Source organism: Anolis carolinensis, chromosome 1 (assembly GCF_035594765.1).
Source record: "Anolis carolinensis isolate JA03-04 chromosome 1, rAnoCar3.1.pri, whole genome shotgun sequence".
Taxonomy (NCBI): Eukaryota; Metazoa; Chordata; class Lepidosauria; order Squamata; family Dactyloidae; genus Anolis; species Anolis carolinensis.
Genome location: NC_085841.1, coordinates 115762342 through 115776455, shown reverse-complemented (window position 1 = coordinate 115776455; position 14114 = coordinate 115762342). Strand labels below are relative to the sequence as shown.

The window sequence follows — 14114 nt, the reverse complement described above, 5'->3', positions numbered from 1 at the left end:
TCGCTCTGGGCCAACTGCGGAGCCGCGGTTTCACCCCCCGTCCCTATTTCCGGTCATATCTCTCCCATTTTGACCCCAAGCATGACCATCTTTCATACCCCTAACTCAAAACGCTTCCCTGTCAGAAGGCGACCGCCCGTTCTCAAATTAATAAAGTTTTTGGAGGCAAATCAGCTAATTGTCAAAAGCTGTCAACTGTCAAAACGGAGTTTTCCTCGCACTGCGGCGCGATTTTCTCTGCAAGGACAGACTCGCAAAGGTTCCGACTACATGCTGGGTGCAGAGAGGGCCACCCAGGGCTCCCTGCCTACCACCCATGAACTTCCCTCATCTCCGGAGTGCCCCCTCCCACTGACCTTTGACCTAGTGGGGCTGCTTCGCCCAGATTGTCACAGATTCATCTCCTTTTCTGAACTTTTTATTTCTTTATGGATTCCCTACATTAAAACTTGGGCTTTGGGATGGGTGAAATAAGATGAAATATGTTCCTACATGTGCCTTGTATATCCTGCATGCCCCCTTTTCCCTTTATCACCATGAAATATATTTTATATTAAAGAATTACCAAAATCTGACCTAGGAATCAAATGGACAAATAGTTGCAACACTCCGGAGGGGATAACCCCTCTCACCAGGAAACTGTCAGACACCCATTTCTTGCATGGACAATAGATCTGGTCTTCCCCCCATTAAACGTCGGAGCAGCCCATTTAATGGAAAAATGACTATCTGGTTCTCCGATCACTTACAAAGGGGACAATCAAAGCCTACAATGGCCTCGGCTGTCAAAAGGAACTGGACTCATTTAGAAACAAACACAGCCCATCTGATCTGCCTTGACTCACCGGAATCTGGCAAAGCCTGCCAGACAAATATGTATATTTGCACCCCAAGAAGCAGTTTAGAAACTACCTTGAGGTCTTAAAAAGGCTCTCGGTATTTCCTCCTGGACATTTACACAATGACTCAATCATAATCCCTTGCTAATCCCTAGCAAAATCATTGTTTTCAGTTTAGCCTGCCTCCTCGTCTCTGATTGGTAGGAAACACCGAGGCGCCAGAAGCTCCCTGTATATAGGTACACAATACATGATATTATTACCATAGCACAATATAAGTAAATAAAAGAATAATACAATATTTAAAAATAAAAACAATTTGAACTAACATAAACCTATCAGGATTTCAGTGGGAAGTGTGGTCCTGCTTCTGGCCAATGAGATAGTCAGGTTAATTAGGATTGCTATTGTTATATGCCTTCAAGTCATTTCAGACTCTGGGTGAGCCTAAGTTGTAAACTGAGGGCAGGGGCCAGGTCAATGACCTTGGAGGGCCGCATCCGGCCCCCGGGCCTTAGTTTGGGGACCCCTGCTTTAAAGAGTCATGCGCATAAAATAAGCATCAGAGACTGGCCACCTTGATTAACATGGAATGGCACTGCAGCTTCAAATCCTGGCTGATTCCTGCCTGTGTTTATTTATACCCCACTTCATCTCTCCACAAAAGAGGATAACACACATATATAAATATCTCCCTATTATTTCCAATCATAATAATAATAGTATCAACACTGCTATATTTTTAATAAGCTTTTCTCGCGACAAATAATGGGATCTAGTTCAATCCGTTTCTTTGTCTTCTTCTCTGTGTACATTCATTATTGAAAGTGTTGCCACAACAATAGCTGCGCCTACAGCTAATGTGAGTTAAATATTGATACAAAACACAGATGGCTCATTGAATCCTTGATTACCTTGGTATTTTCCAGTCTCTTGATATTTGGAAACTCTAATGCATGCAAATTGCATTCACAGTAACTGACAAACTGTCTTCTATTTGTATGCTGGAGGGAAAGAAGGGGGAGCCAGTTTGTTATCTAATGCTACAAGTTGTTGTCGAAGGCTTTCATGGCCGGAATCACTGGGTTGCTGGGAGTTTTCTGGGCTGTATGGTCATGTTCCAGAAGCATTCTCTCCTGACTTTTCGCCCACATGTATGGCAGGCACCCTCAGAAGTCGAAGGTGGGAGAAAGAACTCACTCCACAGACACTCCTCACTTGCCTAGTTTCCAAGAGACCTCCCAACTTCCGAGGATGCCTGCCATAGATGTGGACGAAACATCAGGAGAGAATGCTACTGGAACATGGCCATACAGCCTGGAAAACTCACAGCAACCCACCACAAGCTGTTGTTTTACAAGATCTTCAGTCTTCTTTGTCCTGGAGGGCTAGGGCCTAAGCAAACTACAAATCCCAAGATTCCATTAACACTGGGACAGGAGTTAAAAGTGGTGCTAAACTGCATTAACTCTACAGTGTAGATCAGGCGTTGGCAAACTTTGGCCCTCCAGGTGTTTTGGATTCTAACTCCCACAATTCCGAACAGGCTGCCGGCTGTTCGGAATTATGGGAGTTAGAATCCACAACACCTGGAGGGCCAAGGTTTGCCCATGCCTGGTGTAGGCGAACCTTAGGATAAAACAGCCCAAAATTAAGAGCAAGGGCTGTCAAGCAGACAAGTATAAAGGTCTGAAGGTGCAAAAATACATCCGCAGCTATTCAAATAGTTTGAGTACCACTTATGCAAAATTCGAGAGGCAGAAAGAAAAATCCAAGAAAATCCCAATCATGTCTGAGAAGGGAGACTGCAAACATTACATTTCCTCCCCATGTCACTCAACGGACAGGACGCCCTCCCATTGGTTAAGAGCGTCCCGGGCACCTCCTCCTTGAATGTCAGAGGCCCGGTTCAAAGTCTTCCGAACGCTAGGAGGCGGGCAAGAAGTAGCGCGCATGCGCTCTAGGAGAAGAACGTAAGCCGAAGCTACTTTCTGCTGCTGGGATCCAGGAGGGGGAGCCTTCGGAATGGTCCATTGGGGCTGTAGGGGTGCCGCTTGACCCACTCCTCAGCACCCCCTGCTCTTGACAACAGATGGTGTAGCCCTGCCTCCAGGTACATGCAGACACGGGCAAAGTTGGGCCCTTCAGGTGTTTTGGACTTCAACTCCCACAATTCCTGGCCTCAGGCGCCTTCCTTTTCCCCCTCAGCCGCTTAGCCTCAGCCTGCGGTCGCTCAGCAGGTTAAACCGCTGAGCTGTTGAACTTGCTGACCAAAAGTTTGGCGGCTCGAATCCGGGGAGTGGGGTGAGCTCCCACTGTTAGCCCCAGCTTCTGCCAACCTAGCAGTTCGAAAACATGCAAATGTGAGTAGATCAATAGGCGGGAAGGTAACTGCGCTCCATGCAGTCATACTGGCCACATGGCCTTGGAGGTGTCTACAGACAACGCCAGCTCTTTGGCTTAGAAATGGAGATGAGCACCAACCCCCAGAGTTGGACACGAGTAGACTTAATGTCAGGGAAAAACCTTTACCTTTACCTATCTCTTATAGCAGTCATTCCCAACCTTTGGGCCTTCAGGTGTTTTGGACTTTAGCTCCCACAGCTCCTAACAGCTGGTAAGCTGGCTGGGATTTCTGGGAGTTGAAGTCCAAAACAACAGGAGGCCCAAAGGTTGGGGACCACTGTCTTATAGGGAGCTGAGTAAAATGGACCTGCCATTGGAAAAGGCAATTTCAGAGAATACTTTGGGCTGCTGAACTCTAGTAACTAGGAGAATTTGCCTTGGGGCAGGTTAAAATGCCTATAGATTTTGCATATGTGAACAAACATCCTTTCCAGTTGAAAGTTTAAACTTTGTATTTGTTTATCCAAATATTTTACGCTCCAGCGAGATGCCTCTAGCTCGCCAGAGTCCAGATTTACAAGAGGAAGCGCCCAAAGAGAAAGATTTCCGAACTCCTGGCCTCCGAGGAGCCCGAACTACCACACTGTTCAGAGCTGTGAACCCGGAGCTTTTCATTAAACCTGTAAGAGGCCTGTAAAGGAAGAGCAATGGCTTCTGTGTGCCAGAATCTGTAGTTTATATTGTCTATTATCTTTAATTGCCACTTGGTTTTGTTTTTTGGATAATACTATTCACAAGTCACACAAGTTTACAGAGGATGCCTCAGTAAACTACAAACTCCCAGGATCCCATAGCACTGAGCCATGGCAACTAAAGTGGTGTCAAATTGCATTAATTCTGCAGTGTAGATGTGCCTTTTTTATTTCTGTGTTTGGTACAAAATTTTCTGTTAAAGAAATCATGGCCAGGGACACATCTACTTCATTAAACAAGATATATCTGTAATTAATTGATTAAGTAATTAAGGTATATGGTAGATAAAAAGAGGCCACATCAATGTGAAAAAGAGGAAGCCGCGGTGGCGCAATAGGTTAAACCCTTGTGCTGGCTGAACTGCTGACCTGAAGGTGGGGTTGCTGACCTGAAGGTTGCCAGTTTGAATCTGCGAGATGAAATGAGCTTCCATCTGTCAGCTCTAGCTTGAGGGGACATGAGAGAAGCCTCCCAGCAGGATGGTAACACATCCAGATGTCCCCTCGGCAATGTACCTGCATATGGCCGATTCTCTCAACCATAGAATACATATCGACATAAATGCAGAATATATGTACGACTAGACCACACCTCACAAAGCAGTTTCATTTTGTATTAATTTTTTGCGCTAGTGATGTTAGCAGCTAATTTTAAAGTGATCCCATGGTTTACAATGGAATCTGAGACTTGTCTGCTAAAAAATAATCCCATAAAATTCACTGGTTCTGGAGAGAATTTATCTCTATAATATTACAATTCTAATTCTGTCTATTTTTTTTCCTCATTGAAACAAAGATAAAAAATTAAAAGAACAACTTGATATATGAAATAATTTCTTTAACATAATTTGATAGGTAGGAATGCTTTGTATATGATATCAGTTGAGTAAAATATTTTTGGATTTAAAAATGCATAATGTATTTATTGTTTGTTCGTTTTCACAGAACAAAACAGTTATGGCCTTTGGGCTTGTAACTCTTACTCTCTGTGTGGCTTATATTGGATACTTGCATGCTCAACAAGAGAATAAAAAGGATCTCTATGAAGCAATTGACAGCGAGGGAAACAGACAAATGAAGCGGAAGACCTCTAAATGGGATTAAAGGAACTGAGAACTGATGTGTAGTCTGTACATATTAATATGTAAGGAGGCAAAAATTGAGTATGTATATGTATTCTGGAGTGTGATTTCAGATTCTTTTGTGTGAAATAATGGGTGTTTCTTATAAAAATGTAATTTAACTAAATCAGCAACATGAAATACCAGTACCGTTGTTTTTACATACTTTGAATAAAAGCCTGGGCTATTGAGTAAGCATTGTAATATGTCCATCCCGTTATGAAAGAAAGTGCACCATCGCTATAAAAAATTTGGACCAGTAATTTTGGTGTCCTTTTGCCAAATGAAGAAAAATTGTAGTTTTTCCCTTTAATTGATTACACTCTTTTGGTTATGGTTAGTGCTTTGCTCAATGGCAGCATGTATAAGCAGAAAAGTATTATTTAGCGGTTCTTTTTCTTTCTTTATTTCAACTTTTAGGGATAGATTGTTTGAATTATGGGAACAAGGAAAGAACATAAGAACAAAGCCGAAAGTAAACAATTAAAATTCAATTTAGTTGCAAGATGTGTACATCAATTTGATATCAGCAGGTCCAAACATACAGCTTTTCTTAAAAAGTACATCTTAAGCAGTGTAGCAAGTCAGGTGATTAGCCATGGCACACCGTATTTAAAGAAAATATCATACATTTGAGATACTTAGCCAAGTAAGCCATATAAAAGGCTTTGGAGATGCAGATGAGGCTTTTTAAAGTTTTCAACCTAGTTGTGAGCTTCTGCTTCATGCTGACAAGTGTCGCAGATGCTTTTGTGATCCAAGCCTAATTCGCTTAGCAACAGTTACTCAGTAGGAGCCTCAGTTTCTCTGATGGCCAAGTGATAGGCTGAGCTCCTTAACACCAGACCTGTGGGAGAAACAGGCAGCCCCTTGAAGATGCCATCTCACCAAACAATGCTGAAATACTCCTCTCGTTTCCACTAAGATGTACACATCATAGGAAAACACCAGTTTAACTCAGCTTTGCCTACAACAACTAAGGTTTCACTTCTCGAACTAGTCCACCGTGCCAAAGTTTCATTACCTGGGGAGCAGAAAACCAATTGAATGCCGTCATGATCAGGAATCCAGATTTCGACACCTTTGTATGCTGCGCAGTTTGTTCCAAACTAATCCCGCCACCTCCTACACCAGAGGCCTTTGATCGGATTAGGGAATATAAACCTTTCAAAACTCGGTATTATACACACAAAGATATACTGGGTAAGTTGCTCTGCTATACTGCACAACCAGGAATGTACATGTCTCTAGCATTTAAATGCCTTCCATGATTTAGTAATTGCTGGAATGCAAAAGATATATATTCATTCTAATTAGGAAAGTGTGACTATATTATGAATGGAACTTAATTGCTGCAATGCAGTTACTAATTGCTGCCATGCAAAAAAAAATTCATTCTGATTAGAAGGTATAACCACATTATGAATGGAACTTAAAAGGGATGAAACTGCTCCTTTTGTGATATAAGCATGGGCATAATTTCAGAAGTAAGTGGCTTCACTAAAGAGGAGAGGGAATTACACAATTATGTGTTGACTTCTGGTTCTACCTCAAATTGTGCGATGAGAGTTGAGGTGGCAATGTAGGAAACGGAAGGAGAGAGTATTTTGTACAATGGGCCTGCAGTTAGTATCCTTCAACACTTTAGTTACTTTCAAGGAATAGGAATGGGAAGTAAAGAAGAGATATGAATGTTGGACTGCAACTCTGAAGAGCATGGTTCTCATCCCCACTTGGCCATGAAACTCTATGGGTGACCTTAGGCTAGTCACACTCTCTCATCCTCAGAGGAAGTTAATGGCAAGCCTCCCTCTGAACAAATGTTACCAAGAAAATCCGGTGATAAGTTCATTGGGGTTGCTACGGGTTAGAAATGACTTGAAGGCACATAACGAGAACAACTATGCAAACTTCATTTTGTTTAGACAGGGCTATGTTTGATAAGAGTGCTCTCAATCACCTTCGTGTCAGAATATATCACATTGGTGGTACCAGAGTAGGACACAGTGGAAGCCTCTCATCCTCCAGATATTGGACTCTTAATTCCCATCAGTCTCATTTAGCCCAATGAAAGTTCTACATCTAAGGGGCTATAGGTTCCTCATCCCTGGGGTACATTTTGGTTAGATAGAACCACATCAGTGTTTTGTGGGTAGAGAACCCACATGCTTCCCAACAGTTCTACAAAGAGCTGAATCTGATAGCCTTCTTCTGGCAGTAGAATGGATTCCAATGGTGAATTGAACTTATATTTCCCCCCTATAGTTCTCCATGCCCTTTCCCATCTTCCCCAAATTTTTGCTAGCTCTGTGACATTAGGGTTGGTGTGGTAACTCATGGTGTCATCCTTCCCATGCACCTAGTGTTCCCTCACTTATTGCTGGGGTTAGGTTCCAGGACCACCCGCAATAAGCGAAAATCCATGAAATAGGGACACTATACTTATTTTTAATATTTATACATTATTTAAGTAGTTATACACTATTTTAAGTCTTTATCAACCAATTGTGTGTTGATAAATCGCTTCCTTCTCCTGTTGCCGCTTGGACTCCTTTTCTCTCCCTTTGGCTTCTCCTTCCTCCCTTCCTTAGGCTGTAAATTGTAATTTTTTATGATTTATAATAGTCTTTTAGAGTTATTGAAAAACCGCGAAACAGCGAATCCGCAAAAAGTGAACCACAAAGTAGTGAGGGAACACTGTATTCCCATATCAGACCATACCGAATCTTGAGTAATGTTTTCCTCCTAATGTTATCTGTAAACCATAATTCCCATTTATCATTGTATGACAACAGCAAATGCAAACCACAGCTCATGCTGATAGCATATGCAGATGAAACCACATGATCCAAAGTGTCATTGTAATTGGGTAGTAAATAATACACTTTGACTGCTGTACTTGTGCATTAGAAGGTTCAGGAAGTAAATTATCATAGAGTTTTAGCCTTGTAGGTATACTGATACAGTACATGTAGTCTAGGCTTATACACAACTTTTTTGGATTTAACAAACTACAGCGATATTTTTTATTTAAAAAGTAATACATTTCTACTGAAGCACTGCACATAACATTATACACAGTTGATTTAGTGTCACTGTCTCTTGGGTGTGTGGTTCACACACACACACACACACACACACACACAAGTAACACCACTGATCCATAACTGATGTATGGGATTGTAGGGAAGAGAAGAAAATGCCTGTTGCATTGCTTATTACTTATTTACTTTATTTTTATCCCACCTTTTTCCCCATAGAAATTCAAGGCGGCTAACAATGACATAATACAAGACAATAGAATTTAAAAACTAAGTGGAAACATATACGTATGAATATAAACATTTAAAAATCAAATGTTTGTGTCATGAGAGTAGAAGTTGCACGAGGACATGTCTCCTCTTGTAATGCTGAATTTAGACTAAAGTCTGTCTTTGCATCTCATCTGTTTTAGGTGTTAACCTGGTATCTAGTTAATTTATACTGTAATTTCAAAAATTGAAGTAGTCCAGTAGCTAAAAGAAATATTAGCATATACAGATGTGTGTACAAATGACATTAAAATGACTGTGCATAATTTGCATTCAAATCCTAAACGTTTACACTATATTTACATTTAAAGGCATGGCTTTTAATTATTTTGTAGAAATATCTTAAACGTTAAAATATCTGTAACCTGTGAAACAATAAAAAAGAACAGATTTCATATTACAGTGGGATATTCCTGTAGAATAGTGCTCTTCACTTGTTTCTTGACCTGTACAGAACTTGGAGCTGACCTTAAGCAAGAGGAAGCAGAAAGAAGAGAAATCGAAATTGAAAAACGAATTGAAAAAGTACGAAAACGTCTCCTACTTCAGGTAAAAACACTATACTGTCATGACACTAATCCGTTTGTGGGTCCTTCTTTGAATATGTTAGTGCATTATAAAGAAGAAAATAAATGTCTTAAGGGAATAAAATCTCTATGTAACTATGGGTATCATGGATTTTATATACATTTTTTTCTTTGATAGTTTTAATGTCTATTTTTAAGTTGCTTTGTGAGGACTCTGCCTTAAAAAATGGTACACAAATATTTAATGTAAAAGGGCATTTATTTGCAATCCAGTGCATCTGTATTCAGAATGAAATTTACCTGTGTTTCTTATTCTTCAGCATGACAGCAACCTCAATTTTTTAAAAATGCAAGAAAGCAATCTCTATAAGTAAAAAAAAAAGTTCATTTATCTACGTATGTAATGCACATGCAGCAGTTTAAAAAAACGATGAAAGAGCCTTTAGTTATCCCAGGGGAAAACTACTGTGATCAGCCATTTAGAAAAGGAAATGGTCGTGTAGATACATATGTATGCCACGACAAACAATTTGTAGTTAAATGCTTATGCTGCACTTCTGTGCATTTTTGCTTGGACAACCATTTAAATCAATCAGACTTTCATCAATGTTAATTTGCTTAAAACAGGAGCCTTAGGCCATGCAGAGATCCCATTGCTAAGTTTGCAGAGAACTTGACCACAGAACTTCCTGGGTACATGCAAGTTGATATAAAAGCATGGTGTTACTAAATGTTTGGAGCGAGAAGGAGGAAACTACAGTCATCCCTCCACATTTGCGGTCTTGACTTTTGCAGATTTGGTTATTGACGTATTTGAAAAGGTTCACCTAAGAGGAACATTGCCTTCTGTTCCTCACCTGTGGAACAAAGGGGTCCCTCATACTCCCAGAACAGATGTTTAAAGGAAATACTTGGGGTGCACCTGGGTTTGGGAGGTTCTACTGATGTACACTGCTCTGCTAGTAATGGTACACCACTGTATATGACCCATATGCTGCATCAAAATACCATAAGCATAGATTACTTATTCTTGGCTAATTGGGTCTGTTAATACTTGCTTTCATAGGCTGAGTCAGAAAAAGAGGATGCAGTGGAAGATGCTCTCAGTCGTGCTGATGCATTGCACAAGAAAGACCTTGAAGATCTTAGAATCAAAGATGAACAAGCATTACAGGTCAGTAGTAATTTTATTTTCATCCCTAACTTATTTGTAAAGGAGGTATTCTAAGGATCCTAAGCAAGAATTACCGTTGAATAAGGAGTGCTGCTAGTATGCCCCCTTTATCTACACCAGCCTATCCCCAAATATATTCTCACACCATTCTCAAGGATCATGTCACCATTATAAGCAGATCATAGCTGGAAGGGAGAGCCAGAAAAAGCTCAGTCTATGGAAAAGACATCTGTGCTGTTCAGGGAAGGAAGCTAGCCTATACATGCAGCATTGTATGTGGAATAGTTTTTGCTGAATGTTTAGGTGAGAAAATTACATTTGAGCATTCTCAAAAATCCATTTATGGGAAACTAGCAAATCAGGATAAAAGCCATGCTAAAACTTTTCTCCCTGATACTCTTAAGTTTTTATGCACAATGAACTATGCGTCTGTATGTTTTAGATGCTACCATTTCAGCATTTTTCTAGGCTTCTTTTATTAGTCAGATGAGAAGACGGGCAAGAGGACACTACATCTCGTTCTGTTTTCTAAATAAATGATTTCATGTTGTTTAAGGAAGCTGTGAAGAATACACAGATTGAAATGCTGCATCACTTGGAAGTTGAGCTGAAGAGAGAATCGGAAGCTGCAGAGCAGCGGATGACTCACAAACTTCACCGGCTCATAAAGCAGTTCAATCTGGAGAAGGCAACAGCTACAGCTGAAGTAAGACAGGAGGAGAGACAGAAGATAGCTGGAATCCTTGCAGCACAAAAAAAGTAAATATTTTTACAATCTCATAGTATCCCTTAAGAGGCTGGAAACAAGCTGAACCTGACCCTGGGTTTGATTGAGAAATGTGCAAGTACAGTAGAAGTAATTTTGATAGTAACATATTGTGAACAAGCTAGCAAGCACCACTAGGCTACAGTTCTTGTGCAAGTGAGTGTGCTACATCACAAATGGGAATCATTTGTGCCATTAGAGTCCCCCCCAATCCCCCACCAAGACCACCACTGCCTAGGAAAAATGTTTCAGACAAAAAAAAAGAGAATTGCTATTACAGTAGAGTCTCACTTATCCAAGCTAAACGGGCTGGCAGAAGCTTGGATAAGCAAATATCTTGGATAATAAGGAGGGATTAAGGAGAAGCCTATTAAACATCAAATTAGGTTATGATTTTACAAATTAAGCACCAAAACATCATGTTATACAACAAATTTGACAGAAAAAGTAGTTCAATACACAGTAATGTTATGTTGTAATTACTGTATTTATGAATTTAGCACCAAAATATCACGATATATTGAAAACATTGACTACAAAAATGGCTTGGATAATCCAGAGGCTTGGATAAGCGAGGCTTGGATTAGTGAGACTCTACTGTATTTGAAACCTCCAACAACTGCATTTCTCTTTTCAAAATAAAGTGCACAAAGGTCTTTGTGAAACTAGAAGTAGACTTCTGGTCACTGCCAGTTTTCTTTGCATGGGTGGCACAGATCATGGTAGATGCTGGGCCCTTAGAGCTTACCCAACCCTGTGGAAGAAATTTTGATATACAGTACTACTTCTTGAGATGTTGTATAAGACTTTTTGTAACCAGTTGCCCAAAGCCTTCTGCAAGTGGAAGCAGACTTCTGGATGCTCCTGTTCTCTTTCATCATATCTTGGGCTAAGTTGGAAAAGATCTCTCTGACAGTGAGAGTCCTTTAGTGTGTGGAAGGGACATCTCTGGATCCAACCTACTATCTCTACTTTCCCCTTTTGTTTTTATGAGTACCTCTAAACACTTTGGAGATAAAAGGACCTTTTGACTCTTAGTTCTGGGAACACCAAAAAGTGCCAATTGCTATTCTGTTCTGAGTTTTATAAAATGGATTGAAAGAGTGCAATTTGCATTAAATCATTTAGGGAAAGAAAATAACAGAAATAAAATATGAGGAGTGGGGAATCCACTTCATCGGAAACCCATCCACCCACTTTCATTTCTTCCTTCCACCCTGAAGCAGACTAACATGTTAATCTCTTGAAAATTGCTACTATGGAAAGCTTTGTAAAGTGTGCATGTATTGTTTTGAACACTTTTGAAATCTGCTATGAGCAAAGACAACAGCAGAATAAAAATCAAATCAGAGTATGCCATGGAAAGCAAAACCTTTTTTTTAAATCACTATGTATTTTAAAATAGAGATAATTTGGCCCAAATAAATAAATGTTGTATCTTTATTACTTTTTTCAAATCTTATGCCTTCATTTATATTTCTTGTGTGTATATGTGCAAATCTGAGGCCAAAAATAAGTAGAGGTGTTAATTTACTTAGAATTAAATCCCACTATCTTTGGTATTGCTGTCATCCAGGTAAGTGTGACTGAATGTGAAATCTAGTGCTCTTGGGCAGAATCTGGTTGCAATTTCTTTTTGCAAGATTATTCCCTTGGTACTTTATTTAATTTTAATTTTTTATACTAACTTTCTCCTGATATAGGGACTCAAGGCAGCTAAGGTCAGCAACATATTACTTTGTAAGGTTCCTCTATATGTTTTGAATAATTTAATTTTGGTTGTAATTGTAACAACTAAACAATTTGTTGAAGATTCACTTTGAAACTTCGGCAAACGAAAATTGTGTTAAACTTATTGTATTCTTATCTATTTCACACCTCTAGGAAATATCAGGCACAACTTGAACAAGCTGGGGAGATTGCTCATGAAATTTATGAGAGGAATCTGAAAGAATTAGCCTTGGAGAAAAAACATGAGATGGACATTGCACTTTCAATCTCCCAAAAAGAGTTTAAGGAAGAAACTGAGAGATTGCTCAAGAATGCTGAAAGCATCCGTGAAGCTCAGGTTGAAGAGGTGGTCCACGAGGTGAATAGAAAAGACAGTGAGATCCTGACTCTTCATCACCATCTGGAAAACATGACATCTTGGAAAGATAGTCTGGAAGCTGAAATCCTGGAAACAAGAGAAGCATTTCAGAAATATATCAACCACACATTTCCCCAGCTTGCCCCAGGACAAGCAGATTTTATCTTGCCATTCAGAAAAATATGTCCATTCTCAGAAGCAGATTTTGTAGAGCTGACTCAAGGGACAACACTTGCGAAGGAGGCTCTCTGAGGATCTGTCTGTTTGCTGTGAACATCCAGGCATAGTGCAGGGGAGAATTAAAATCATTTTCTCTCACTACTAAATGTATGATTATGTCCATTCTGTTAAATAGAGTCCCCCACTATCAGGCCTGTAGCGAGGGGTTTTTTTTAGGGGTTCAACCCCCCCCCCCGAAATTTTTCAGGTTAAAAACAAACTGGTTTACTCATGAATTTTAACTGGTTAACCAAATCCCCATACTAAGTCTATAGACGTAAAACATTAAGAGTCCCTCCAGGCACTATCTCAAGCAGATATTGACAGGTCTGAACCCGGGGGGCGGGTGGGTCAGGGGTTCAACCCCCCCCCCCCCGATATTTTCAAAACCCCTCCCGAAATTTTTTTCTGGCTACGGCCCTGCCCACTATCACCATCCTGTGAGTATGATAGGAACAGTTTCTTTATGAAACTGAAAGTGGTTTGAAAGAGAGGCTGCTGCCTTTGTTGTATACCTAGATGAGCTCTCTTTAAAAAAAACTCTCACGTTTGGAAGGTTTCCATATTTCAAAAACTGTTTCAATAGAGGTGACCTGTGTGTGCTGGTGCCTCACCAAACTACAGATCCAAGAATTCCAGAGCATTGAGCCATGGCATTTAAATTAGTATCAAACTGCATTAATTCTACAGTGTAGATGCACCCATCCTGCTATAACTATGTAGTGTGACAAGGGCTTAGTTGTTAATGCAACAGAGAGCATTATGGCCAATGTTTTAGGCTTTGTAGGTAGTCCCCAAGTTACAAACATCCAACTTACAAACAACTCATAGTTAAGAACAGAGGTGAGACAACAGGAAGTGAAAGAAATCTACTCCTCAGGAAATTCACGCCTGAAATTCACTCCCTTCTTTTCATAGGGAAAAAGTGTCTCCACTGAAGCTTTATCACCAATTCTTGTTTCAAAAACAA

At 40.1% G+C, this 14114-nt stretch overlaps 2 protein-coding genes across 3 annotated transcripts; both read left to right on the top strand.

Annotated features, from left to right (window-relative positions):
- The first annotated feature begins 2775 nt into the window (after positions 1-2775).
- Positions 2776-5249, top strand: smim8 (small integral membrane protein 8). Of its 2 annotated transcripts, none has more exons than XM_003215537.4 (3): positions 2776-2952; positions 3729-3867; positions 4883-5249. In XM_003215537.4, exons 2-3 carry the CDS (start codon positions 3733-3735, stop codon positions 5039-5041), a joined length of 294 nt encoding a protein of 97 aa, XP_003215585.1. In that variant the 5' UTR covers positions 2776-2952; positions 3729-3732; the 3' UTR covers positions 5042-5249. The 2 variants fall into 2 exon arrangements, with proteins under 2 accessions (XP_003215585.1, XP_062836976.1); XM_062980906.1 differs by lacking the exon at positions 2776-2952 and adding an exon at positions 2987-3202.
- A 144-nt stretch (positions 5250-5393) lies between these two features.
- On the top strand, positions 5394-13251 carry c1h6orf163 (chromosome 1 C6orf163 homolog). Its single transcript, XM_003215536.3, has 5 exons — positions 5394-6261; positions 8824-8918; positions 9963-10070; positions 10627-10829; positions 12721-13251. The coding sequence occupies exons 1-5, from the start codon at positions 6114-6116 to the stop codon at positions 13175-13177; spliced, it is 1011 nt and encodes a 336-aa protein (XP_003215584.2). The 5' UTR covers positions 5394-6113; the 3' UTR covers positions 13178-13251.
- Positions 13252-14114: the final 863 nt, after the last annotated feature.